This window comes from Mixophyes fleayi, chromosome 2, assembly GCF_038048845.1.
Source record: "Mixophyes fleayi isolate aMixFle1 chromosome 2, aMixFle1.hap1, whole genome shotgun sequence".
Lineage (NCBI taxonomy): Eukaryota > Metazoa > Chordata > Amphibia > Anura > Limnodynastidae > Mixophyes > Mixophyes fleayi.
Genome location: NC_134403.1, coordinates 66541288 through 66567204, shown reverse-complemented (window position 1 = coordinate 66567204; position 25917 = coordinate 66541288). Strand labels below are relative to the sequence as shown.

General features: G+C 42.9%; 1 protein-coding gene and 1 long non-coding RNA gene across 5 annotated transcripts in view; one reads left to right on the top strand and one right to left on the bottom strand.

Moving 5' to 3' along the window:
• The window catches only part of SOAT2 (sterol O-acyltransferase 2), a 116785-nt gene that overhangs the window by 47993 nt on the left and 42875 nt on the right, over window positions 1–25917 (bottom strand). Inside the window, exon 1 of one of the 4 annotated variants that reach the window (XM_075199173.1) lies at window positions 5794–6145. The exons of the other annotated variants lie outside the window; for them this stretch is intronic. Coding sequence (XP_075055274.1) covers window positions 5794–6005 — 212 coding nt within the window. The 5' untranslated portion in view covers window positions 6006–6145. Of the gene's footprint in view, window positions 1–5793; window positions 6146–25917 lie in introns of those variants that run through there. 4 annotated transcript variants of the gene reach the window in all.
• Window positions 6297–25917, top strand: part of LOC142141081 (uncharacterized) — a 65887-nt gene continuing 46266 nt past the window's right edge. The window contains exon 1 of the long non-coding RNA XR_012688611.1: window positions 6297–6452. This is a non-coding gene — a long non-coding RNA (uncharacterized LOC142141081). The remainder of the gene's footprint in view (window positions 6453–25917) is intronic.

Here is a 25917-nt window from a genome sequence, read left to right as displayed (position 1 = left end):
GTTTTGTTTTTTCTATTTGTTTTTGGTTCGTGCCTCCTGTACAAAAATGTGCCTTCGTATGGATGCACAAAGGGTGGGGACAGGAGATTGCTAGAGGATAGGCATACAGATATGCATCTCTATGTAGAACATTGGAGTAGGATTTTTACCACAGGATACGACATAATGTGAAACCCTAGAAATTGTAGAATTTTCGTGTTTTATATTTTTCACTGTTAGACAGGCATGTACTGGGTACTGTTATATTTGAAGAAAGTGTTATAGAAATAGACCCCTTTGTCTTTCTCACTTAGTCAAGTAGCTGAATGTGAGGTACTGAGAAGGGCATGTGAGTTGGCAGAGGGAAAATCGATTGATATACATTGGCCTTCAGCATTTTTCTAGTCTAGGGGGCGATGTTGAGTTGACTGAAAAATCTTTTTATAACATTACCAGCATATGAGTAGGACACTACATAGAGGACTTTATACAGTGACACAGTTACCAACTGAAGTAGCTGCTAGTAAAGTCCACACTTACACACACGACCATACATGGCTGTCACACCAGAGCGAACATAGCTGTCAAATAGACAGCAGGGTTTTATGTGACAGCTAACAAATTTATGTTTTGTTTTGTTTTTTGTTGTATTGTTTTAAAATGTGAACACACACACACAAACATGCACACATACACATATTAGTTAATATTGAAGATTGGAGTTACCTGAAGAATTAACTGTCTGGAAAGTGAAGAGATGTGGTGAGGAGTCTGGTGGACTCTGGAGAGATGGACAAGGTAGACCAGTAGCTCCCAAAGTGTATCTTCCAGACCCAGCGGAGGCAGCACATGGTCTGGCTCAGCTGGGTGCAGAAGGTATGTGCAAGCTGGTAAGAGTATATTGGGGTGCACCAGACATTTCGTCTCAAGCTATTAGAACGGCAACGTCCTATCTTGATTAAGAGAATGTCAGGAAAATGATACCAATAGAGCCATCCCATATCCCTCCTGCAGATGGGTTTTCCTTCAGATAAAACAAATCCACGTCATCCAATTACCACCATGCAGGATCCTCAAGTATACACTGGTGTACCAATGAAATATGTCTAGGTAAAGGTGTATTGAAATGTGTCAAATGTATTACTGTGTCGTACTCAAAGCTTTTGTTATTCAATGTGATAGTCCTAGAGTTATAATAGATGATAGGGGTATTCATGTTATTGATAACAGATGTATAATGTTTGAGTAGTGGTAACAAATCACATACTTTCAATTAGCCATAAACCAGTGTGAACATAAAGTAGTGGTACTAGGTAGAACAAATTGAATAGAATAAGAGTTGGAACTTGATTGAAGTGACTGATAGCTTCGGCCACTAGTCCTTCCCCGCTACCAAAAGATCACTCCTGGGCAGCCTCTTAACCTGTCAGTTTTTGAAATGTTCTTGACCCCTCGTGAGATGAGATTGTAACTGGGAGGCTAGGTTAGACCTTGAGAGAAGGTAAATAGTGAGACAGCAACCAAAAATGTCCAAAACACTGTTTTCCTGAAAAGTCACACTAACTGTCAGGATGTTGGATCGGGAGAGTAAGTGGAACAGAAATTTCTTGGGCTCAGGTTATTTGACAGACAGGTACCAGGTGTAGGCTACCAGCATCACGGCTTCAAGGGTAGCAGAGACACACTGGTGCCCATTCCACCCACTGCAGAGGGGCCAACACTCAGAGAAGGGTCCAAGGGCACTCATGAGTCTGTTCTGGAAGACCTCGTATGCAGTTAGTAGGACCTGAGCCAAAGGCTAAGACAGTTGTCCAGCATGAAGTTGTAGTTTTTCCTGTTTTGTGTTCACTCATTTCATTCTCTTCTCAGGACGGTCAATTCTTTTAATTATTAGCAGGTGACAGAGGCTGGTTCAGGTAATGATAATGAGGTATTGGGGATGAAAGAGAAGTTAGTAGCATAATCGGTCCAGCCAATTACTCTATTCAATTCAGGGGTAAAGGAAAATTTGGAAACCTTGGAGCTTGGAGAAAGTGCGAGGGGCTATTGTCTGAGCAGCATTATGTCCGTAAGTGCGGCGACTCCATAGTTAAAAAGAGGTACACCCAGCGATGCCAGTACAGTAATATTCGGACTTGAGCAGGCATCCTTGAGAATGATTATCATTCTTGGGAGGGTAAGGTTTTAGACCAAACAAAGTGCTGGGCGTGCTCTCACGTGCCTCAATGATTTTATCAAGTAGGATTAGTTCTCTTTCCACTAAATATTCTTGAGGTACCCGAATTATGGGTGGGAGGTCACTAGGGAAAAGTACAGCACCTAGGCCCCTTAGTCTGGAGTCTCCCAATAGTTTACAAGCCGATCACTGTTAAATCTGAGTATTGGGAGACTGGGAAGAACGAACAGACAATAGCCCGCCCACAAGTGTTAATGAAAAGAACTGATGACATTATTCGAAGTGTGTATATTAATGCAAGCTGAAGGAGATTGTATATGACATTATTGATAGACATAGGATGATGCTATTGATGAACATGAAGTGTTTAAATGTATTCTGAGCTTAAAGACATGCGTTGGACAGATAAACATGTTAAACTTGAAGAACAGTAGTAGAGTATTCTGTATAGCTGATACATGTTCTATTGTACCTTGTACCTTTCCAAATAATGTATTACGTGTTTTATTGCACCCTTGAAGGGCATACAAAAGGTTATCTCCAAGCTCCAGAAATGTATGGTCTATAGTAAAAGAAGAAATCGTTTTGAGGATTAAGACTCTCTTATGATAACTTGTTTAGATCTACAAACAGCGTGGTCATACCCCAAGGGGGATTTGCATTACATAGCAATGAAACGTGGTACTGAGATCCTGCATATAACATCTTTAAGGTGATAGTTTATTGTACTATCAAAGGGTGGAACTATCGTAGTCGTATAATTGGATGAACGCTACACGTGGCATACAGCGATCGCATGGTAAAATACGCACGCACACACTCGCATGACAACATTTAGTTATTTATGTAATTCATATTCATATTGGATCCATTACACAGTAATTTATGAGCAGACAGTATTTGGTTTATTATTAGTTTATATAATATGATTATATATGCACTTCAGTGATAAATATGGTTCAGATAATAGGAAAGGTGGCATGTCTAGTATCATATTAAACCCTATTCATCAGCAGCAGTCCGGTGCAGTCGGCGAAGAGATCGCACATTGTATACTTTAGTTATTGATATTAGGGAATAAACCTTTGTATGATGCAGGCTATGAAATGCTCACATCCCCTGGAGAGACGACCCCCACCCCAATCCTTAGATTGAATCAGCCTATGACCTGTTTACCCAGGACCCACCCAACGTCTGGACCTATAGAAACAAGCTACGTCATCTCTATTGTTCACTCTGTAACACTGTACTGTATATATAATCATAGCTGCACCCCCACCAACCTCAGTCTTCACTGATCACAGTATTCAAAGGGTGAATTACTGTGCACTGGGCCCGTGGTTAGCGCAGCGTAGCGCAAGCGGTATGTATTTATCTTTTGGTATTGGCTGTACTGTACTGTATCATAATATAATAATGTATTGAATTGTTGACTATTTACATCTGCTAAAATAAATCACTTTGTGCCTTAGAAACACAATACAATCGCCTATGCGATGCTTATTTTAAAACGATAGAATTACTTTAATAGTCGGAATCTACAGGGGACGTGCACGCTTGAATTCTCGGGAGGAATTTCCTGGCCTCTTTACCTCTGGTCCCACGGAACTACCAATGAGTAGGGTAAGCCATAGGGATAGTGAGAAAGAGGAACACTGGTTATCTATGCTGGATCGCTCATATCCGGGTATAAACATTATCACCTTGTGTTTTACATTGATTTATTCATATGCGCTCCCTGTCATTGTTTTTATAATTGATTTACTGTATAGGAGCTGCAGCACTTTCACAAAGAGAGCGCTTACTTTGTCAATATTATTGTAAGCAGTTATGTCATTTGCGTTCTGACATGAATTGCATGCAATTGCGTTCATTGCCATAGGGAACATTTCTGAGCATGCGCAGAGCTATTTCATTGAAGATACGGCACGCAAGGATGAATCAGGCCCACTAACCCCTATTTTTGTACCCCCCAGACATGGCCATCTTGGTTCACAAATCTATGTGCTTCTCTGCAAAAAAAAAAAAGGGGCAATTTGTGCAAAATGAGATGCATGATGTCACGGAAAACAGTATTTGCGTTGGTGGATTGCACTTTTGAGTGCCTAAAGGATTTTTTTACATTCTTTCCCTCTCATGCACAAATCATCTAATATATTTTAGATGCATAACATATTACTGTACACTGTTAGATAGGTAGGGGAAACATTTTAATTTTTCATGTCATGTGATTGTTAGAGAAATGACATTACGGGCCTGATTCATTAAGGAAAGGAAAGCAAAGAAAGGAGTAACTTTGAACCTTGGCAAAAACATGTTACAATGCAAGGGGTGCAAATGTGTTTATTATTTTGCACATAAGGAAAATACTGGCTGTTTTTTCATGTAGAATGCAAATACTTGATAACTTAATTTTTAACTGACATTAAAAGTTGATCTAGAACATGTTCTACCACAATTATAAATCTGTCCTCACATTTTAAATTTACCTCCCCCTCCAATGCAACATGGTTTTGCCAAGGTTCAAAGTTGCTCATTTTTTTTAAAGAAAGTACGGCTAATAAAGGAGTACATTTTCTCTTGGACAAACCATATTACAATGCAAGGGGTGCAAATTAGTTTATTATTTTGCACATAAGTTAAATATTGGCTGTTTTTCCATGTAGCACACAAATATTTGATAGCTTTATTTTTACACTGAAATTTAAAGTTGATCTAGGACATGCCTCACCCCAACTATAAATCTGTCCCCACATTTTAAATTTACCTCCCTCTCCAATGCAACATGGTTTTGAAAAGATGCAAAGTTACTCCTTTTTTTGCGTTACTTTCATAAATGAATCAGGCCCATTATCTCAAATATTAGTCAAACGGTTTTTATGCAAATTTAAAAGGACAATTCATGGCTAATTTAACTTTGCAGGGGCATTTTTTGTTATTTTCATCTGTTAAGTATGCAAAATGTATGTATAAATTTATATAACAGCACAGACTTGCCGGTTACCATTGGCTGCTTCTGCCTTACAGTAGTCACACATGCTTTCCCCAGCAGAAGCGACAATAGTTATTCCACTACCTTTTGTATCAATTGCTCTCTGCAACACTTAGATTGTAAGCACACAGGGACAACTTTACCTTTCTTTTCATGTCATTGTCTATGATTTATATTTAACATAGCACTTTATAAATAACAATGATAATAATAATAATAATAATAATAATAATATTATGGAAGATGTCTTTAACCAGTGTTTTTACCAAAATTCATTGAAATTAATGGATAAGGGGGAATCAATTCATCTATAAAAACTTGAAATATGTAAATAGTATTGTTGCATTAAAAGTATTTACTATAATATAATAAATGTGGACCTGGGTTTTATGATTTAACTGGTAACTATGTAAACTGATAAATGTCTTCTAAATAGTGGTGTATCTACCATGGATGTAGGGTGTGCAGTGCACATGCATCCATGAGTCAAGGGAGCCTGTGACAGCCCATTGACTTATGTGCCCAGTATGTTACAGCCATAATCACAGACTCAACTGTGCAGGGCAGCTCACTGGGAAAAGCAGGACTTCCTGTTACTTAACTGATGACCCCCGCCCCCAGCTTTCCGTTATCTAGCAACACTCACTGAACCTGCCAAGTTCTGCTCATCCCCTCCTGGCTCCTGCATTGTGATGTATGAGCCCTGCCTCCAGCATCCTGGTACCTAGCAGCTGGCATACTGAGTTCTGCTCCTTCCCTCCAGGCTCCTGCATTGTGATGTATGAGCCCCGCCTCCAGCATCCTGGTACCTAGCAGCTGGCATACTGAGTTCTGCTCCTCCCCTCCAGGCTCCTGCATTGTGATGTATGAGCCCCGCCTCCAGCATCCTGGTACCTAGCAGCTGGCATACTGAGTTCTGCTCCTCCCCTCCTGGCTCCTGCTTTGTGATGTATGAGCCCCGTCTCCAGCATCCTGGTACCTAGCAGCTGGCATACTGAGTTCTGCTCCTCCCCTCCAGGCTCCGGCATTGTGATGTATGAGCCCCGCCTCCAGCATCCTGGTACCTAGCACCTGGCATACTGAGTTCTGCTTCTCCCCTCCTGACTCCTGCATTGTGATGTATGAGCCCCGCCTCCAGCATCCTGGTACCTAGCAGCTGGCATACTGAGTTCTGCTTCTCCCCTCCTGACTCCTGTATTGTGATGTATGAGCCCCGCCTCCAGCATCCTGGTACCTAGCAGCTGGCATACTGATATCTGCTCCTCCCCTCCTGCATTGTGTTGTCTCAGCAGCCCCTCCTATAAGGTACAGTGTGTGAGGAGAGTGTATTTTGGAAGATTGATCTGACAGTGACTGGGGTAAATGTTATATTACATGATTCATTATAAGCGGGGGGAGCTTGGAACTGCTAGGATTTCTATGCATTTGATTTTGCTGTGTCACTATTCTATCTTTCTGCTCATTCCCAGAAAACATCTCACATTAATTTATAATTGGTAGAACAAGGTGCTCATACAGGGCCTCATTTAGAGTCAGCACAATGTGCTTCTAAGACGTAGAGGAGTGGGAGTGTGCCGTAGCTTGGTAGGGTATTGTGAGTGGCATGCAACCCCAGTTGCATCCCTACCCTACTGAGCTGCGAGCAGTTCCTGCAGCTAGCTAACTACTTGCGCCACCTAATTCCTGCCGCATAGTTTTAGCCCTTTTATGACTGTGTTGCGTCTTCGTCCAGGATTTACCGATGGGGTCACACCCCCTGTGTCTATATTATACAAGTTCATGCCTTCACAATTCCGTGTTCCGTCCCTTTCCATCGTAGTAAGCCGCAAGCTGTCGCAAGTGTAAATTGTGTCCAAGATGCAGGCGGATATGGTGCTTGCTGCACATGTGTGATAGTGGTTTTGTGGTCGATGCGCCTAAAATGGACTTTGCCTCCGACTCTAAATTGTGCCCACTATCTGTGATTCTGACAGCCTATTAGGTAATTCTTGACTTGCGTCACCTCACCCTCCAGTGAGCTCTGTCTAGGAACCTCAGCATTTTTGCTTTATTTTGTGCTGCCAAGCCTGCTAGATTGGACTTGGGGCTCTACTCTTGCACACAAGCCCACTGCAGTGATGGGCAAAATGCAACCCTCTGAGCCATCATCTATATCCCCCAGCTCCTTCTTGTTTTATTGTCCAATTTGTTTGTTATGGCTTGTTATGGCCTTCTGTTATGTTACTTGAGATAGGTGTCTCTTTGATGAAATGTATTGTTTTAACCTATTACTGAGATAAAGGGTAATGTGTGGTCCTTTTGAAAGTTAGAAGGCCGCATAATGCAGCCCCTAAAGTGTTTCAGGTTGTCCATAACTGCCCTATAGAGCAATAAATTCATAAAATAGCCCTGCTTCTAAAACAATAGCAGTTATTAGCAAAATAATAATAACATCATTAAAGTGGAGGCAGCCATTTTGCTGACTGAACCAATAACAATCTAATATCATAATGTATTATTGAATGTAAACAATTAATCAGAATGCAGTAAATGAGTTCAATAGGAACTAGAGACATGACTTAGGCACCGTCACTGTGCCTCTACAATATCACTTATTGTGCCTCAGTACATCAGAGTCATTTAAACACATTAGTGTGACCAACGTTGACACTAGTGGGCTCCCATTTATATTTGCATTAGCTTACACTACGCTTTATTAAACATCCCAGTTCTAGTACAAAGTCCCTGAAAAATGTTATTTTGTCCCTTTAACAAAATGCCATTATCAAATCATTGCAGGGGTGGGGCCCAAATCACATGATCTAGTATGCAGCGCACTCCCCCCTTCACTCATGCAGCTTGACATCTGTTTTGGGATCTCCTGGAGGGGGGATTCAAATGTTGGTCAGTATGTGCTAAGGACACAATTCGGGGTTATTAACTGATATGTAAAAAGTGCTCATTAAAATGTCATGAAGATTTATAATTTAACTCCATTCAGTCCTAATAAGCAGGCAGGTTGATAAATAACAACTTTGACTAGGATGATTACGTCACTGGCTGACATCATAAAGACCTTTAGTGATGTCACTCAACCTGTGAATAAAGGTTAGTGCTGTGCAGTTATCAGCTGGCTGTGAGTGTGGGCTGCATATAATCACTGTTCATTCCTATGATTATATCGGCTGTTTTTGTCATCACATAGTCTAAGGTAAGATTATATTATAACTAAATTTCCCATTTTTTTTAATTCTTGTTATTGTGTGGTTTATTGTTTTGGCAGCTATACTATGTAATGCTGCCAAAACATGGCTTATGCATTACATCTACTATGTAGATGTAATGCATAAGCTGTCCAGAGTTACTTATCCTTCTGGAGGCCCCCATTCTGCTAACTGGAGGCCCTAATTTGAGTATACCGTTTCACTACTATTACAAAACCAGCAAATTAAATAAAAGCATTTTTTTAAAAAAAACTGTTAATTAAATCGATAGTAATAGATCTACTACAAGTTACATAAACTACTGTTTTAGCCAGCAATAAGACTTTTCGCCCTTTAATAAATTGGTCTTCAGTAATTTAAGTTTTATAAGATATGTAACAATTAATAATTACCACTAGAAACAAATTTTGGATATGAATTAAAAAAATATAATTTTCCTTGCATTTCCATTGGTTATATGGTTTTCTACGTTTTTAGACTTCATTGAAGCAGTATGAGACCTTTGTTAGGACTTAAACTTGAGTTCAGGTTAAGATTGAGGTTTTGGATAATGTTAGGTCTATTGCGAAAGCTAGAATTAGATAGGTTCAGATTTTGGGCTAATTAATATTAGACAGATGGGTTTAAGTCATTTTAACAGAAACATTCCTCTCAGAGACCTTGAGCAGTGAGGGCCAGAAGTTTCAAAGAGGATTGCCCTCAGGTTCCAGAAATGAGTGCTCTTGGAGTTTCCAGAAATGACTACAAAGCATCCTGAGGTTCCAAAGAGGATTGCCCTGGACCCTAAGAATTCAGTGAGTACTGACTGCCCTGTGCATTGAGTTTTTAGAGAGGACTACAAAGAATCTCAAGGTTAAGAATAGGATTGATCTATGCACGTATGATCAAGTGGCACTATTTCTTGTTTTTCTAGAGAGACTTGCCCTCTGCTCTAAGGTTGCAGACAAAACTGCTCTCCCTCCTGAGGTTCAAATGGGGACTGGCCATGATCCTTTATAGAAGCCTGCGCTTCACCCTGACATTCCAGAAACTGACTGCCCTGCACCCAGAGGTTCAAGAAAGGACTTTACTGTTTCCTTAATTTCCAGAAGATGTCCTCTCAGAGAACTCAAAAGGACAGTACAGATTCTCCAGAGAGGCTTGCACAGTGCTCTAAGGTTCCAGAGAGGACTACAGTGCACCCGGAGATTTTAGAGAGGTCTGCTTCAGGACTTCTGTCCTGAGTTTAAAGAGATATCTACTCTGTTTACTAAGGTTCTGGAGAGGATTACCCTGCACTTTAAGATTCCAGACAGAATGACTATGCGCCCTTAGATTCCAGAGAGGAATACCAAGCTTCCAGAGGTTAAAGAGAGGATTGGCCTGTACCCCTAGGTTCAAGAGGTAGTCTTCTCTGAGACCTGGGGCAGATCAATTTCAAGGTTCCAGGGACGACTGCTCCACACCCAGATTATCCATAAGGAACTACAAAGCATCCAGACATACCAGAGAGCACTGCAACTATGCCTTGAGTTTCAACAGAGGACTACCAATCATGTCAAGCTTAAGGATAAGAATGATCTGAGTCTGGATTTTCAAGAGGCAGTCCTCTCTGAGACCTGGGGCAGATCAGTCCCAAGAGCTCAGAAAGGACTGACCTATGTCCTGATTTTCTAGAGAGGTATGTCCTGTGCCCAAAGGTTCCAGACAAGACTGCCCTCCGTCCTGAGGTTCAAGAGACGCCTGCCCGGCATCCTCGGGTACCAGAATTCTTTGTTGCTCTTCTTTTTCTTTATAGTTAGTATGCTAATTTTATATTCAATCATTCTTTGTTAGCATTTGTTGAATTTTAAATGCTAATATTCACAGCTAGTTAGTAATACTCCTATTTAAGTGTATGTGTTGTCTTACTTTTGAAGGCACCCCCTACCCACAAGAAGAGGAACAGAGGGCATTGGGAGGGTGGATCATCTTCTTGGGGGAAGGGCATGTCCTTAACCATGGCTCTTTTTAGAGGCCTGTGCTTTTTCCTGATAAACCAGAAATTGACTAGCCTGCACTCAAACGTTCAAGAGAGGACTTTACTGCCTCCAGTAATTCCAGAAGAAGTCCTCTCAGAGACCTCATGAAGAACAGTACAGATTCTCTAGAGAGGCTTGCACAGTGCTCTAATGTTTAAGAGAGGACTCTTCTGTGGTCTGCAGTTCCAGAGAGGACTTCTGTGCACCCTGAGATTTCAGAGAGGTCTGCCTTCTGTCCTGAGTTTAAAGAGATATCTACCCTGTTCTCTAACTTTCTGGAGAGGTATACCCTGCACTTTAAAGTTCCAGAGATGATGACTGTGCGCCCTTAGATTCCAGAGAGGACTACAAGCTTCCAGAGGTTGAAGAGAGGATTGGTCTGCACCACTATGTTCAAGAGGCAGTCTTCTCTGAGACCTGGGGCAGATCAGTTTCAAGGTTCCAGAGAGGACTGCCTATCTCCTAAAATTTCAGAAAGGTCTGCCTTGTACTCAACGGTCCCGGAGAGAACTGCTCCACACCCAGATAATCCATAAGGAACTACAAAGCATCCAAACATACCAGAGAGCACTGCAACTATGTCTTGAGTTTCAACAGAGGACTACCAATCATGTCAAGTTTAAGGATAAGACTGATCTGAGTCTGTATGTTCAAGAGGCAGTCCTCTCTGAGACCTGGGGCAGAACAGTCCCAAGAGTCCAGAGAGGACTGACCTATGTCCTGATTTTCTAGAGAGGTCTGTCCTGTGCCCAAAAGTTCCCAGACAAGACTGCCCTCCGCCCTGAGGATCAAGAGACGCCTGCCCGGCATCCTCAGGTACCAGAATTTTTTGTTGCTCTTTTTTTTCTTTAAAGTTAGTATGCTATATTTTATATTTAATAATTCTTTGTTATCATTTGTTGAATTTTAAATGCGAATATTCACAGGTAGTTAGTAATACTTTTCTATAAGTGTATGTGTTGTCTTCTTTTGAAGACACCCCCTGTACAACTCTCCTTGCTTGCATGTATATCTATTAACTTTCTTTTGAATCCTGTTTCCATTTAACTTTCTGTATCTAAGTAGCCTCAGGAATGTTTGCTAATTGCATCACAATGAATTTACCTGACCACATGCCACTCTCTCTGCTATCTTATATCTTTCTCTCTTTCTTTTAATCTTTCTTTATTACTACATATATATGTATATATTACTTACCTGCAACTTCTAATCCCATCCCCCATCTTTCAAGACCACATGGCATACACACATGCATCCTTAAAACACATTCATTCTCTGTCTCTATACACACAACATGATTGAGCAATACTGATGAAATACTCACTCATATACATTTCTCTTACAGCATATACCGGCGGTTCCCAAAGTGTGCGCCGCGGCTCCCAGGGGTGCCGCGGGCCAGACATAAAAAAAAAGAGAAGACAGAAACTCACCAATCAGCGCGGCGCCGGGACCCAAGCAGCCTCCTCTCTCCCGCAGCAGCTTGTCACTGACGTCTATATTCAGTGACAGCTGCGGGAGAGAGGAGGCTGCTGGGTCCCGGCGCCGCGCTGATTGGTAAGTTTCTGTCTTCTCTTTTATTTATGTCTGGCGTGGGGCAGAGTGAAAAGGATGGTGGCACCGGAGGGGGACAGTGTGGAAGCGGAGGGGGACGGTGTGGAAGCGGAGGGGGACAGTGTGGAAGCGGAGGGGGACAGTGTGGAAGCGGAGGGGGACAGTGTGGACAGCGGAGGGGGACAGTGTGGACAGCGGAGGGGGACAGTGGACAGCGGAGGGGGACAGTGTGACAGCAGAGGGGGACAGTGTGACAGCGGAGGGGGACAGTGTGACAGCGGAGGGGGACAGTGTGGAAGCGGAGGGGGACAGTGTGACAGCGGAGGAGGACAGTGGACAGCAGAGGGGGACAGGGTGACAGCGGAGGGGGACAGGTGGCAGCAGAGGGGGACAGTGGACAGCAGAGGGGGACAGTGTGGCAGCAGAGGGGGACAGTGGAGGGGGACAGGTGGCAGCAGAGGGGGACAGTGGGGCAGCAGAGGGGGACAGTGGGGCAGCAGAGGGGGACAGTGTGACAGCGGAGGGGGACAGTGTGACAGCGGAGGGGGACAGTGTGACAGCGGAGGGGTGCAGCAGAGGGGGACAGCGGGCTGCAGAGGGGGCAGCGTGCCTGGGGGTAGAGGAGGGGGACAGCGTGGCAGAGGGCAGAGGAGGGGACAGCGTGATAGAGGGCAGAGGAGGGGACAGCGTGACAGAGGGCAGAGGAGGGGGACAGCGTGAGTGCCTGGATGCAGAGGGGGCAGAGTGCCTGGATGCAGAGGGGGCAGAGTGCCTGGATGCAGAGGGGGCAGAGTGCCTGGATGCAGAGGGGGCAGAGTGCCTGGATGCAGAGGGGCAGAGTGCCTGGATGCAGAGGGGGCAGTGTGCCTGGATGCAGAGGGGGCAGTGTGCCTGGATGCAGAGGGGCATTTTTGCATACAACTAATTAAGTATTTTTGTCGTGACCTAAATACTTATTACAATTTTTTGACCCAACTACTTCTAAAACAGGACTGCTCAGTAATTATTTTGGAGGGGTGCCTTGAAAAAATTTGGAGACTCTAAGTGCCGCGAACTGCAAAATTTTGGGAACCACTGGCATATACACTAGTAAATATACACACACACACAACAGAATAGGATATTATGTACTTACTTCTGAAGTTGTAGCATTGTCTGTTTAATCTATAATGTATTATCTGTATTGTATGTATGCATTTATGTTGTAAAGTAAAAGACTTGTATCCTTATGCCTGTTTTGTATGTTTAGATAACTGGAATGAATAGGATGAATGGATGTTTATATAGATAATGCAGTATAGTGAGGTAAATGATAGATTGGTATTTGTTTAGCGATTAACACATAATTGTGGGATATCTGTGTAATATTTAGGCGAGATGTATATATATATATATATATATATATATATAGCCTTGTCAAACACAGGAATCGCGTAAGTCTATGGATTTCTAGTAGGGATGCGCAAGCATAACAACTGGGACACCTTGTTTATGGTTGCCATGGTATTAGGCGAAACCTCAAAAGGTTGAGTGAAATAATGCCTCTAAAGTACATCTGAGATGTCATGGGTGCGTTTTATTCGATGTGACTAAAATAGCGAAAAAGACGCAAATTGCATTATATCCCAATAATTAATGAGATTGGTTATTAATAAGGTCAAAGGCATTGTATCATTATTATGGCGGATCCCAGGATCCTATAACACTCTTCTTTTTCTTTAAAGTTAGTATGCTATATTTTATATTCAATCATTCTTTGTGGCATATTGTCGGCGGAAACGCCGAAAATCTTGCACTCGACGCACTATTACCGTTAATACGGTAATAGTGCGTGTAAAAACAGTTAATACGGTAATTTTCTCGCTGGATTTACGCTCGCAGCTCTCTGAGCCGCGAGCTGAAATCCAGCTACCTATTACCGTATTAACGGTACTAGTTTTTCCGTGGCGCGGAAAACTCACAATTGAGTATGCCCCTTTGTTAGCATTTGTTGATTTTTAAATGCTAATATTCACAGCTAGTTAGTAATACTCCTATTTAAGTGTATGTGTTGTCTTACTTTTAAAGACACCCCCTACCCCCAAGAAGAGGAACAGAGGGCATTGGGAGGGTGGATCCTCTTTTTGGGGGAAGGGCATGTCCTTAACCATGGCTCTTTTTAGAGGCCTGTGCTTTTTCCTGACAAACCAGAAATGGACTGCCCTGCACTCAAACGTTCAAGAGAGGACTTTACTGCCTCCAGTAATTCCAGAAGAAGTACTCTCAGAGACCTCATGAAGAACAGTACAGATTCTCCAGAGAGCCTTGCACAGTGCTCTAAGGTTTAAGAGAGGACTCTTCTGTGGTCTGCAGTTCCAGAGAGGACTTTTGTGCACCCTGAGATTTCAGAGAGGTCTGCCTTCTGTCCTGAGTTTAAAGAGATGTCTACTCTGTTCTCTAATGTTGTGGAGAGGACTATCCTGCACTTTAAGGTTCAGGAAAGGATGGCTTTGTGCCTTTAGATTCCATAGAGGACTACCAAGCTTTCAGGGGTTAAAGGGAGATTTGGTCTGCGCCCATAGGTTCAAGAGACAGTCTTCTCTGAGACCTGGGGCAGATCAGTCTAAAGGTTCCAGAGAGGACTGCCTATCTCCTGAGATTCCAGAAAGGTCTGCCTTGTGCTTGACGGTTCCGAAGAGAACTGCCCCAGACCCAGAGTGTCCAGAAGAAACTACAAAGCATCCAGAGGTACCAGAGAGCACTGCAACTATGCCTTGAGCTTCAACAGAGGACTTTCAAGCATGCCAAGGTTATGGATAAGACTGATCTATGTCTGGATGTCCAAGAGGCAGACCTACCTCCTGATTTTTTAGAGAGGTCTGTCCTGTGCCCAAATGTTCCAGACAAGACTGTCCGTCCTGAGGTTCAAGAGACGCCTGCCCGGCGTCCCCTGGTACAAGAATTCTTTGTTGCTCTTCTTTCTCTTTAAAGTTGATATGCTATATTTTATATTCAATCATTCTTTGTTTGCTTTTGTTGAATTTTAAATGGTAATATTCATAGGTAGTTAGTAATACTCCTATTTAAGTGGAGAATACTTTTCGTGCTGTGCAAGGTGCTGAAACCATTCAAAGTAGTCACCTGTGGAGTGAATTCAGACACTGCTAGCTTGAGTTAAGTGATTCCCTTAATTAGACTTTTGGAAAAGCAGCTTGAGAAACTGAAGGAGATTAAACAAAGCAATTATGCTAAGTGTGTCGGACTTGTAAATCAAGTACTTTATTCGCTTTGTCAGAATCCAAGTGTTATCAAAATTTTGAAATCGGATCACTACATTTTGGCGACTGTGTCAGTTTAAGAGATATGTTTTCTATTTGTTTACAACTGACCCAGATCTGTAGAGATGCAAGGAGGTCCTGGTCAGCAAGATGACAGCTCAAGTGTTATGTGACAGGATGGCATCTCCTCCTTCAGTTTCTCAGTCAACTGCTGCTAGGAAAAAACTTAGCTTTCCCAAGAGACCCAGGGATGATGCAGATGACTCAGCACAACATTTTGACATCTGGTCTGGTCTAAAAGAATTGACCAAAAAAACGTGACACCTCTGCCGTAACTCCACCTGATCCTACTATCAACATCCAAAGGATGGTGGAGGATGATTTTCACGACAGCATAGAAATAGGCACATCAGACAGTCTCTTTACATACTGGGAGGAAAAAAAGGGAATTTGGAGACCCATGTACCAACTCGATTTGCACTGCCTAAGCTGCCCACCCTTCAGTGTGTTATCGGAAAGAGTTTTCGGCACATCCAGGAACCTTGACAGTGATTGGCGTAGGAGGCTACTTCCTCAAAATGTGGAAAAGATGATTTTCATAAAAATGAACTTCAAGTTCAACGAGGAAGGCCTTTCCTGCCAATTACATCAAAATACTGAGAGTTCTGTAATGGTGGATTCCAGCGGTGATGAATTAATAATGTGTGAGGATGATGAGGGTGAGGATGAGGCTGAGGATGATGACAAAAATATCTTGCCACAGTAGAGTTCATTAACAGCACTGTTACCTTAGGTGCCTTAAGGCGATTGTTAGCTTGTTTTGTGGGGACCCAAACAAACCAAGCACATCAGTGCTTGGTTTGTTAAAGTGTGCATGTCCATTTTAAAATCCAACATAAGGGTGGGTGCGAGGGCCCAAGGACAATTCAATCTTGCACCACTCTTCCTTTCAACTACCGCTGTGTGCCAATGTTACCTACATGTGCAATATACTGTTGTGTGCTTTGCAAAAATCTTAGACACCCATTGATGATGCAGATGGCTCAGCACAACATTTTGACATCTGTTTTTTTCTACTGTAAAAGAATTGACCAGAATTAGTGACACCTCTGCTGTAACTCCACCTGATCCTACTATCAACTATCAACATCCAAAGAATGGTGGAGGATTATTTTTAATTTTTTTGAAGGTATAAAGACAACAGTTTTATTAACAAAGAACAACGAGCCTGATTCATTAAGGAAAGTTAAGTCAAAAAACTTAGTAAATAGTCTCCTGGACAAAACCATATTACAATGCAGGGGGTGCAAATTAGTTTTCTATTTTGCACATAAGTTAATTACTGTCTGTTTTTTTCATGTAGCACACAAACATCAACTTTAAATTTCAGTGTACAAATAAGCTATCAAGTATTTGTGTGCTACATGAAAAAAACAGACAGTATTTAACTTATGTGCAAAATAGAAAACTAATTTGCACCCCCTGCATTGTAACATGGTTTTGTCCAGGAGACTACTTACTCAATTTTTTTTAATTAACTTCCCTTAATGAATCAGGCCCAACATTGCTTGCAGAAGTAATGTAAGCATGGATGTCTAAATAGACGTGTATATGCATTACCTTCCACATTGCTGCTGTTTCATCAGTATTGTACAAAGTGTTTGTAATCTGCACTTTACGTCAAAGGTACCTAACTATATTATAATTTTTGGGAAATTGGGGCTGATTTGAAGCTCAGTGATGAACTTGCTTTTTGCTGTGAATTACAATGGCTCTTTTTAGTGCATCGTCTGCCACCCTGGACTGGTCTGGGTCTGATAAAAGCACACATCCCTAGGAGGGGGGGGGGGGGGGGGGTGGAACGCTCGTCGGCATGTATTAGCTGTAGAATTACCACAGTTATCCAAGGAACGGGTGGAGCGATCAAATGAACCATAACTGATTTCATGATCCAAGGACAATTCCATTTTGCAGCAATTTTCTTTACTGACACTGCTGTGTGGCATTGTGTCCTAGATGTGCTAGGAACTTCCGTGTGTTTGAGTCATTGCTCTGTCGCTTAGTATCTAGCCAGGTTGCTGCAGTCTTTGTTTGAAAGTGTATGAAAATAATATTGTGACCTGTGAGGTGGTCAAAATTGACTGCAAAATTAGTGTTATTTAGGTTAATAATAATGTAAGGGGAAAAAAAGCAAAAATATGTGATTTTAACAAAAAAATAGGGATTTTAGAAAAAAAATCGGGATCCAAAACCAAAACACACAAGGGCGGTTTTGCCAAAAAACAAAACCATATATATATATATATATATATATATATATATATATATATATATATATATATATATTGTAACAAAAGGAGGCATTTAGATGGCAATATGCAGAGAAAGCAGGGAAGTAGAGTAAAACATTGGCACAGTTATGTCCTGTCCTGTACCTAAGTCATAAGTTGCTTCCAAGGGAACAAAAATATGCCACTGTGGAAAAAGAATGTCTCGCCATAAAATGGGCTACAGAAGCTCTGCGCTATTATCTCCTAGGCAGAGAGTTCACCCTAATAACAGACCATGCACCATTAAGATGGATGCAGAACAACCGGGAGGTAAATGCCAAGGTAACCCGCTGGTTCTTGGCACTACAACCTTTCAAGTTCTCAGTAGAACATAGACCTGGGATTCTACACAAAAATGCAGATGCGTTGTCACGAAAATATGCGCTCCTCACGAAGTCCGCGTCCCCCTACTTGGAGACGCTAGGGGGAGGGATATGTAACAAAAAGAGGCATTTAGCTGGCAATATGCAGAGAAAGCAGGGAAGTAGAGTAAAACATTGGCACAGTTATGTACCTAGGTGGAGATTAAACCAGGTAAAAACATATGTGTAGTTTAAAATTGGTTTACTTACATGATTTAACAGCTGCTTCCTCTCAGCAAACAGACAGGGTGGGTCTGATAGTCTAAACAGAGCCAGGGATGGGCCTTTCCTTTTAAAGAGAAGGTGGGTGTGTCACCTGTCCATCAAGCTAGGCCTGTGGGAGGAGTGTCAGGTATAAAACCCTGCTTGTTTAATTGTTCAGGGAGATCAATGCTGGGCTAGCTGGCTGATCTGGACAGAGAGCTGGACTATGTATAGTAAGCGTTGAGGGTCTCCATAATTGCTGTGCAAGTATACGGTGTCAAAACATTATTACCATCCTGACAATAAAGAACCATAAAAAGGAAGAAGTTGTACGCGTGTGCTTCTGCAGTAGCGGGCTCTTGCCACAAATGGTGTCAGGAGTGGGATGCTCCGGGAAGAAAGTTTCCGCTACCCAACCCGCGCAGACATCAACATGGAGGAAGTACTGAGAACCCTCGTGAATGTGGCCGCTGCGCAGCAACAGCAGCAAGCTCAGATGCTACAAGTCGCCGAGGCACAGGTGGAAAACATAAGGCTCTTAAGAGAAGAGTTAAGCCACATGACAGAAATGAACCACCTGGTCCTGTTCTCCAGAAAATGTCACCAGCTGATGACGTAGAAGCATATCTGGTGTCTTTCGAGAGACTTGCAAAAAGGGCAAAATGGTCTCCTAAAGATTGGGCTGAGAGACTGGCGCCATATCTGACTGGTGAAGCTCAGCGAGCTTATATGGATCTAGATGAGGAACGGGCCTCTAATTATCTGTGTCTAAAGTCTGAGATATTGGCTCGCATTGGAGTTTCCGGGCCAGACAGAGCCCAGCGCTATCACCAATGGCGCTATGATAAAGAAAAACCGGTCAGAGCGCAAGTGGCTGAGCTTTCTAAAATCTTAAAGAAGTGGCTGCAGCCTGAGGAGAATTCGCCTTCTCGGATTATTGAAGTTCTGGCAATAGATCACTGCATTCGGGGGCTGAAACGCGATTTGCAAAGGTGGGTTCTGCAATCAGACCCACAAACTTATGAAGAGCTTGCCACCGTGGTAGAAAGGTTTTGTGCGCTACAGCAAATGACTAAAGAACCTGCATTTGTGCCTAAGCCGCTGCCACGCCAAAAGCCAGGTTTGACAATCCTTTCCACAGGGCCCAATGGCAAAACTGCTACGGACAGAGGGCCAGGTGCAAAGCTGTCTAATCTAAAGTGTGTTCAATGTGGTGAGCCAGGCCACTTTAAGGCAGAGTGTCCTAAACTACAGGAACCCATGGACTATTCTGTAGCACATATTGGACCTGCATTTCCAAGCTCTTTTACCATGAGTCCCTTATCAGGAAGTCCTTGTTTGTTCCAGGTGACTGTGCTAAACAACCAAAATCTTGTTCTGGCCTTGGTTGACTTGAGGAGTGAACTCTCATTGGTTTCCAGCTCTGCTTTACCCGAAACCATAACTTCTCGGTTGCCCAAAGTGAAAGTTCTTTGCGTACATGGCACAACAGAGGAGTATGAGAGAACAATACTACCAGTCACACTCAAAGACAAAACTGTTATGGTGGTAGCTGCCATGGCACCTAAACTCCCATATCCACTCATTTTGGGGCGAGACTTCCCACTGTTTAATGATGTCCTCGGTGAGCAGATCCGGCCGGACATGCCGGCAACTGATGCAACGGTCGGAAGCCCGGTCTTAAAGGAACCGCCTAAGAATGCAAAACATCTGGACATCGATCTTTGGGAACCGCCAAACCAGAATGCCATCCTGGGAGTCACAGCAGGAGTTCCACAAAAGCATCCAACTGTGGGGAAACATGGACAGTCCAAACTAGCATTGGTCGGTGATGTCGCAGATGAGCCCACCCCGTCTGTCAGTGAGGATATGGACTGGTCCGCAATACCAATTTTGTTTCCTTTGCAGGACTTTGCTCGAGACCAACTTAATGATGCCACTTTGGAACATGCCTTTAAAAGTGTGACTGAGGTAAATGGGGTAGCGAAAGCCGCCCAGCCTGCAGAAGGTATACCATATTTTATTGTTAAAAATAATTTCCTGTATAGAGTTGCTAATGTACAGGGGGAAAAAGTAGAACAATTAATGGTTCCTCTGGTCCATGTAACCCTAGTGTTAAAAGCAGCACATACACATGTCTGTGGGGGGACACCTAGGGGAGGATAAAACACGGGAACGAGTTCTGCTTAGGTTTTACTGGTCCGGTGTACACATGGCAGTGAAAAAGTATTGCCGGTCCTGTCCCATTTGTCAGAGAACCTGTCCCAAACCCATGTACAGGGCACCTCTCATTCCAATACCAATAGTACAAGTTCCCTTTGAACGGATAGCTATGGACCTTGTGGGGCCCCTGGAAAAATCTGCACGTGGGCACCAATATATACTAGTGGTGCTTGACTATGCAACCAGGTATCCAGAGGCAATTCCCCTTCGAAACATAAAGTCCAGCACCATAGCTAAAGAACTTGTATTGATGTTTACACGCTTGGGAATACCCAAAGAAATTCTCACAGATCAGGTTACTCTATTCATGTCTAAACTGATGAAGGACATGTGCCAGTTGCTAGGGGTTACGGCGCTTCACACCTCTGTATACCATCCACAAACAGATGGCTTGGTGGAACGCTTTAACCGCACATTAAAGCACATGCTCAGGAAAGCAGTGGCTCAAGAGAAAAAATATTGGGACACTCTTATTCCCTATTTGATGTTTGCCATCCATGAGGTACCTCAAGCTTCAACAGGGTTTAGTCCCTTTGAGTTATTGTTTGGGAGACAGCCCAGGAGTATCTTGGATATGTTAAATGAAGGGTGGGAGCAGCAAGGTCCCAGGGAGCCAAATCTGGTACAATTTGTGTCCCAAATGTATGAGAGGCTAGGAAAGATAGGGCCCATTGTGCAGCAACATGTAAAAGAGGCTCAGGAACGACAGAAGAAAAGTTATGACAAAAGTGCTGTTGTTCGATCTTTCAAGCCTGGGGACAAGGTCCTAGTCCTGGTTCCTACCCAGGAAAGCAAACTTTTCGCCCATTGGCAGGGTCCATATGAAGTTCTAGAGGCTGTCAATTACAGAGTCCACCAGTTAGGTAGGAGAAGGGAGGAGCAAATATATCATGTGAACCTCCTTAAAACCTGGCATGATGAGGAAACCTCTCCTCAGGTAGTGAGTACTGCCATTGAAAAGTCTGAAGTGCCCATAGAGCCAGCCTTGTCCATTCAGCAGAGACAACAGACTGAAGAAATGATTCGCCGGACCAGGGATGTCTTTCCTTCCATTCCTGGGCGCACTACCTTAATCGAACATGACATTGTCACTGAGCCAGTAGTCATTATCAAGCAGAAGCCATATCGTATTCCAGAAGCCAGACGGATGGACGTGAGAAAGGAGGTCGAGAAGATGCTCCAGTTAGATGTAATTGTAGAGTCCACTAGTGAATGGAATAGTCCCATTGTGCTTGTCCCGAAACCCAATGGGACAATTAGGTTCTGCAATGACTTTAGGCGCCTAAACAGTATGTCGCAGTTTGATGCCTATCCGATGCCACGTGTGGATGAACTAGTGGAAAAACTTGCTGGTAGCAATTATTTAACAACCCTTGATCTAACAAAGGGTTATTGGCAAGTTCCCCTGACTTCCACGGCCAAGCCAAAGACTGCATTTTCCACCCTGATGGTCTCTATCAATATAAAGTCCTACCCTTTGGGTTGCATGGGGCACCTGCCACCTTCCAAAGGGCTATGAATAAATTGCTATGACCTCACACAGCTTATGCAGCTGCTTACTTGGACAATATAGTGATTTATACCCCAGACTGGGGATCACATTTAGCCAAAGTTGAGGCGGTCTTAGCTTCATTACGGTCCGCAGGGTTAACAGCTAACCCGGAGAAATGTGCCATAGCCATGAGAGAAGCCAAATATTTGGGGTACATTGTTGGTCGAGGGCATGTAAAACCCCAGCTAGACAAAGTGGAGGCAGTCAAAAATTGGACAAGACCAGAGAAAAAGTCACAGTTAAGAACCTTTTTAGGCTTAGTAGGTTACTACAGGCAGTTTGTAAGCCACTTCGCCACTAGAGCTGCTCCACTTACGGACACGTTAAAAAAAAGTTGTCCAGATAGATTAACCTGGTCTGACTCTGCAGAAACCGCCTGGTCTGATCTTCGGTTAGCTCTTTGTTCCTCTCAAGTTCTACAAGCACCAGATTTTACCCAGAGGTTCTTCCTCCAAACTGATGCTTCTGGTGTTGGCTTAGGTGCAGTCTTGTCACAGGAGAAGAATGGAGTAGAAAATCCTGTCCTGTACCTAAGTCATAAGTTGCTTCCAAGGGAACAAAAATATGCCACTGTGGAAAAAGAATGTCTCGCCATAAAATGGGCTAGAGAAGCTCTGCGCTATTATCTCCTAGGCAGAGAGTTCACCCTAATAACAGACCATGCACCATTAAGATGGATGCAGAACAACCGTGAGGTAAATGCCAAGGTAACCCGCTGGTTCTTGGCACTACGACCTTTCAAGTTCTCAGTAGAACATAGGCCTGGGATTCTACACAAAAATGCAGATGCGTTGTCACGAAAATATGCGCTCCTCGCGAAGTCCGCGTCCCCCTACTTGGAGACGCTAGGGGGAGGGATATGTAACAAAAAGAGGCATTTAGCTGGCAATATGCAGAGAAAGCAGGGAAGTAGAGTAAAACATTGGCACAGTTATGTACCTAGGTGGAGATTAAACCAGGTAAAAACATATGTGTAGTTTAAAATTGGTTTACTTACATGATTTAACAGCTGCTTCCTCTCAGCAAACAGACAGGGTGGGTCTGATAGTCTAAACAGAGCCAAGGATGGGCCTTTCCTTTTAAAGAGAAGGTGGGTGTGTCACCTGTCCATCAAGCTAGGCCTGTGGGAGGAGTGTCAGGTATAAAACCCTGCTTGTTTCATTGTTCAGGGAGATCAACGCTGGGCTAGCTGGCTGATCTGGACAGAGAGCTGGACTATGTATAGTAAGCGTTGAGGGTCTCCATAATTGCTGTGCAAGTATACGGTGTCAAAACATTATTACCATCCTGAAAATAAAGAACCATAAAAAGGAAGAAGTTGTACGCGTGTGCTTCTGCAGTAGCGGGCTCTTGCCACAATATATATATATATATATATTGTAACAAAGGGAGGCATTTATCTGACAAGATGCAGAGAAAGCATACAAGCAGAATAAAACATTGGCGCAGTTATGCACCTAGATTGAGGTTAAACCAGGTGAAGACTTATGTGTAGTTTAAAGTTTGGTTAACTTACATGATTTGAAAGCTCCTTCCTCTCAGCAAACAGACAGGGTGTGTCTGTTAGTGCAAACAGAGCCAGTGATGGGAGTTTCCTCTTAAAGAGAAGGTGGGTGTGTCATCTGCCCATCAAGCTAAGGCTGGGGGAGGAGTATCATGTATAAAAGCTTGATTGTGTCATTTGTTCACTGAGACCAACGCTGGGGAAGCTGGCTAGTCTTTAGAGAGCTGGTCTATGTCTAGCTAGCGTTTAGGGTCTCCATAATTGCTGTGAAAGTCATTCGGTGTCAAATACATTTTAACCATCCTGACAATAACGCTGCATAAAAAGAAGAAGTTGTTTGCGTGTGCTTCATCAGTAGCGGGCTCTTGCCACAATATATATATATATATATATATATCTCTACTATATAAAAGCCTAGTGGCGTGTGTCTGTGTGTGGGGAAAAAAAACCCAAGCTGCAGCGCCACCTGCTGGGCGAAGTTATACACTGACCTACTAAATTCTTAGTGTGTGTGAAAAAAAAACTCAGAAAGGGCTGAAATTTGCTGCAGCTCCACCTGCTGGGCGGAGTTATACACTGACCTACTAAATTCTTAGTGTGTGTGGAAAAAAAACTCAGAAAGGGCTGAAATTTTGTATACTAAGATGTTTTTAATTTGTTAATTTAATTTGTTAATTGTTAAAAGTGTTTATAAAGATTTTAAATATATATATATATATATTTCTTGAAGGAGAAGTGACAGTTGGGAGTGGTTGGTGGTTGCCGGGGGTGACAGTGGGGAGTGGTTGGTGGTTGCCGGGGGTGACAGAGCGAGAGGAGTGTGATACTCAGGACCGCTGAGAGAGATCCCTGTGTCTGGATAGACATCTGGATAGATGTGGCGATAAAGATGAAGGATGAAGGGATGGAGAAAAATGATGAGGTGGTGACATGTGGACAAAACCACGTTAAAAAAGGGCGCTTACGTCGGGAAGTAACACTCTTCCCCTGAGGAGGCCTGGGCTAGGCCCAAATGCATGACAAGAACCTTTTTAACACCTTAAGTAGCTTGATTTGACTAGAATGCATGAGTATCATGCACAGGTTAACTTGTGTATATATATATATATATATATATATATATATACACACACAGACACCTACTAATCTGCTTTCCATTTAAAAATAAAATAAGAAACTTCTTTCCTGCAGTAGTCGAAATGGAGAAGTAATGTGAGGCTGTAACTTCATATATTATGGTGAGTAACAATTTAACTACCAGTGATGGAGGTGTCATTATGCAATCTGCCAATCAGAAGTTGGTAGATAGTGTAGCTGAAAGTTATCACACAATATGCCATTCAATATCTCCTAAAAGGCATATGTGACGATTTGACCACATCAATTTGTATCCTACTGATGTGTACACACCCACTGGGGCAGGTAGGGCTGGAGGGCAGGGGGTTATCTGCCACCCGGGCCGGTCACATCCACTGTGGTCTACCTTGGGCTTGGTCACTGGGCCATCTGCATTTTTTCCTTTAAAATGTTCCTAATAGGCTGCTAGGTCGAGTCTTGCCCCTCGGGCTAAAATTTGCCAGCCCTCCCCTGCACACCCATATTTTGCTCTTGTCCGCCCCTGTCCACCATCATACCACATCTCTAAGCTTAAGAAGACGCAAATCAACAAAATACAAAAATCTATATATGGACGCACATGCCTGCATTTGTTGTGCACATGCACAGTATGGAAATGCATATCTTATGCAAAAGAATTAACTTACACCCAACTCTATATTGTCAGTATTTTGAATTTCAATGACTGGAAATTGGTGTCCTTAATAACAACATCTTAGATTTGTGTCTAGCAGACACCATAGAAGTGCAATAATAACTAAGAAATAAAAATATCCTCCTTAATAGATTGGTATGATTATGTAAAACGGTGCACTAAGGCAGCTTCAAACTACATGCAGGGACGGGGGAGGGGAGGCTGGGATTTCTGCTTGTACAATAATCATTAATACACCATTATGTAACACACAAACGAACAGAAGATAATAACAAATCCATTTTAATCCTTGTACATACTAATGTTATACTTTAAATGAAATTTTTAATAAATTGCTTATTTATCAGGGCCTGTTTAAGAGTGCAGGCCACCCTAGGCTAGTATACTTGTGGCTCCCTCTCGCCTTCAACACCAAGCTAATATGCAACAGGTAGAAACAAATTTGTCCTTAATTTGAAATCTGACTTCCATCATCCCAATTCCTCACAGCACTCATCTTCATTTGTTTTCGAAACTCAGCTCCGCTTCACTTTTTAAAAACGTCATAGCAATCTTTGTTACTAATTTTATTTTCATTAAAATCAGAACTCTGTTGAAGAATGGAATGAAGGCATGAACAGGTGCTACTAAAGGTTAAGACATACTTGCCAACTCTCCTGGAATGTCCAGGAGACTCCCGAAATTCGGGTCAGTCTCACGGACTCCTGGGAGAGCTAGCAAATCTCCCACATCCCGCTACTGCCGTCACAAAATGACGGCAGCAGCGGCAAAAATTACGCCCCCGCGACAAAACGACAATTTTTAACGTGG